We start from the raw sequence: 2,785 nt of genomic DNA, 5'->3' as shown, positions 1-2,785 counted from the left end.
AATCGGTGCTTAGGGCCATTTCCAGGGTTTTTCCATTCATCATTTACACCTTTCCCCAGTCTCCCTGAAGTGCGGTTCATGGACTCTCCATACCACCATGTTGTAAGTCAATTACATACTCCCATATATTTTCAACTTCAATGGTCCTACTGTTCACGACGAGGCTAGATTCCTTGACAGTGGCGATGTCCCTTTGGCAGATAACTATATTTCCCATAAAGACTTTTGCATTAAAGGAGCATTAACCTGATTACTTAGAATGTTTTTATTTTTAATTATTGTGTTGATTGAAATGGGCAGTTTAAACTGTTTTTTATAAATTATTTGTATATATAGTGCATTAGGCAAATTAGACTCATCAAAATTATATGCCAATTATTGTGGTATTACCATTACAGTATGAATTACACATAATAAAGGAAAGAGGCTTGCAATATATCTGAGAGTGGAGCATTTTCTAGCATACATGAATGTGGAGCTGGGCTCAAATCCTAATGCCACAAAATAAGTAAAATGAATATATAAATAAAGAATGAAATACATTTGTTCTAAAATGAGAGAGGGCATAATTTTAATGGGGAAAGACTGTATATCAACAAAATCATTAAAGGATAAATACTAACTGATGGAAATAATTTTTAAGAATAAAGAAAGGAGGCAGGCATGGTGGACCATGCCTTTAATCCCAGCACTTAGGAGGCAGATACAGGCATATCTCTAAGTGTTCAATACAAGCCTAGTCTTAGGGGGAGTTTCAGGCATCCAGATTTATAAGCTGAGGTCCTGCCTCAAAGAAAAAAGAAAGAAAGAAGGAAGGAAGAAAGAATAGAGGTATAAACATTAAGTTACATGATATTATAAAAATAGCAATAAGGTACAATAGTAACGTAAGGAACATTTCCCCATCACATTAATTGAATAAGGATAATTGGATAAAAAATGAAAATATGAACACTGAATGTTCCAAGGAGGTTGTATCTGCTTGGGAAAACTTCAGGATGATTTTTCTTTCAATACACTTTTCTGCAGCTTGTGTGTGTGTGTGTGTGTGTGTGTGTGTGTGTGTGTGTGATACAGCTAAACATGTAGTTCATGAGTGAAACACTTGCCTAGAGTACACAAAGAATTGGATTCAGTCTGGGTCTGAGATTATCCTTATGGATGGGGATGATGAGGCCTTGTTATGTTGTTAAAGCTGCCTTTAGCATCCTAAGCTCAAATTATTATTCTCAGCCTGTTGAGTAGCTAAATTATGAGCAAATGCTGTCACACCTCGCTCTAAGATACTTATAATATGAAGGAAGCAGTTGGCTTTGTTCATGCTCATTCTCCATCTAATTATGAGCACTTGGTAAGCATTTCTTGGTGCTCACATTGCAGAAAACTGGGGAATGGATGGAGGCAACCAGAGCGGGGACTCTGAGTTCCTACTCCTGGGGCTCTCAGAGGTTCCCGAGCATCAGCGCATCCTGTTTTGGACTTTCCTGTCCATGTACCTGGTCACAGTGGTGGGGAATGTGCTCATCATCCTGGCCATCGGCTCTGACGTGCGCCTGCACACTCCCATGTACTTCTTCCTGGCCAGCCTCTCCTTCACTGACCTCTTCTTTGTCACCAACACAATTCCCAAGATGCTGGTGAACCTTCAGTCCCAGAACAAAGCCATCTCCTACACAGGATGCCTGACTCAACTCTACTTCCTGGTGTCTTTGGTAGCCTTGGACAACCTCATCCTGTCAGTAATGGCATATGACCGTTATGTGGCCATCTGTCGTCCCCTCCATTATACTACAGCCATGAGCCCTAAACTCTGTATTTTGCTCCTCATCTTGTGCTGGGCGCTATCTATCCTCTACGGCTTCATCCACACCATCCTTATGACCAAAGTAACTTTCTGTGGGTCTCGGAAAATCCACTACATCTTCTGTGAAATGTACGTCCTGCTCAGGCTTGCATGCTCTGACACCCACATCAATCACATGGTGTTGATTGTCACGGGATGTTTCATCTTCCTTGCTCCTTTTGGATTCATGATTATATCCTATATCTGGATTGTCAGAGCTATCCTCAGAATTCCCTCAAGTTCTAGCAAGTACAAAGCCTTTTCTACCTGTGCATCCCATCTGGCTGTTGTGTTCCTCTTCTATGGGACACTTTGTATGGTGTATTTGCAGCCCCTGCACACCTATTCCATGAAGGACTCAGTAGCCACAGTGATGTATGCAGTGGTGACACCTATGATGAACCCTTTCATCTACAGCCTGAGGAACAAGGACATGCATGGGGCTCTGGGAAGACTTCTAAGACTTCTAAGGAAGCCAATTCAAAAGTTAACATGAAGTTTGTTTTGGGAAAAAGGAAGTGAGTGGAGTGTATATATCCTTCAATGCTTGTAAATCACTATCCTATGAATTATGCAGGAGGGTTTGAACACATCTGGCTCTGAATGAACCTATGTGATGATGGAAAGACAAGTAAATACATCCTTGCATACCTTGCATCTCACCAACTTTGGTAATAAACAAGTTCACACTAATGCCAATACTAGAATATTTCAGGGTTGAATTTTTCAATGTGCCTAACCATAGGACCACATTCTCATCCTTGTCCAGACATACTCAGTTATAACATAGAACCATCTCTTCTGTTGTCTCAAATACATCAAATGCACAAATAACAATTAGTGACTGATTAGAAGGTTGGTCATTGGGTTGTGGTGATTTGGAGGAAATCATTTAGAAATGAATCAGCAGAGCCAGCAGGGCTTAAAACTGTGGAAAGCAAA

The 2,785-nt window shown here is 40.6% G+C and overlaps 1 protein-coding gene across 1 annotated transcript; it reads left to right on the top strand.

The window, feature by feature from the left end:
- The first annotated feature begins 1,391 nt into the window (after positions 1–1,391).
- Positions 1,392–2,339, top strand: LOC101830500 (olfactory receptor 1D2). The gene has a single exon (XM_005067804.3). The coding sequence runs from the start codon at positions 1,392–1,394 to the stop codon at positions 2,337–2,339; it is 948 nt and encodes a 315-aa protein (XP_005067861.3).
- Positions 2,340–2,785: the final 446 nt, after the last annotated feature.

The sequence above is a fragment of the Mesocricetus auratus genome, unplaced genomic scaffold (genome assembly GCF_017639785.1).
Source record: "Mesocricetus auratus isolate SY011 unplaced genomic scaffold, BCM_Maur_2.0 Super-Scaffold_100007, whole genome shotgun sequence".
Taxonomy (NCBI): domain Eukaryota; kingdom Metazoa; phylum Chordata; class Mammalia; order Rodentia; family Cricetidae; genus Mesocricetus; species Mesocricetus auratus.
The sequence above is the reverse complement of the archived record's forward strand: the minus strand, read 5'-3'. Positions and strand labels throughout refer to the sequence as shown.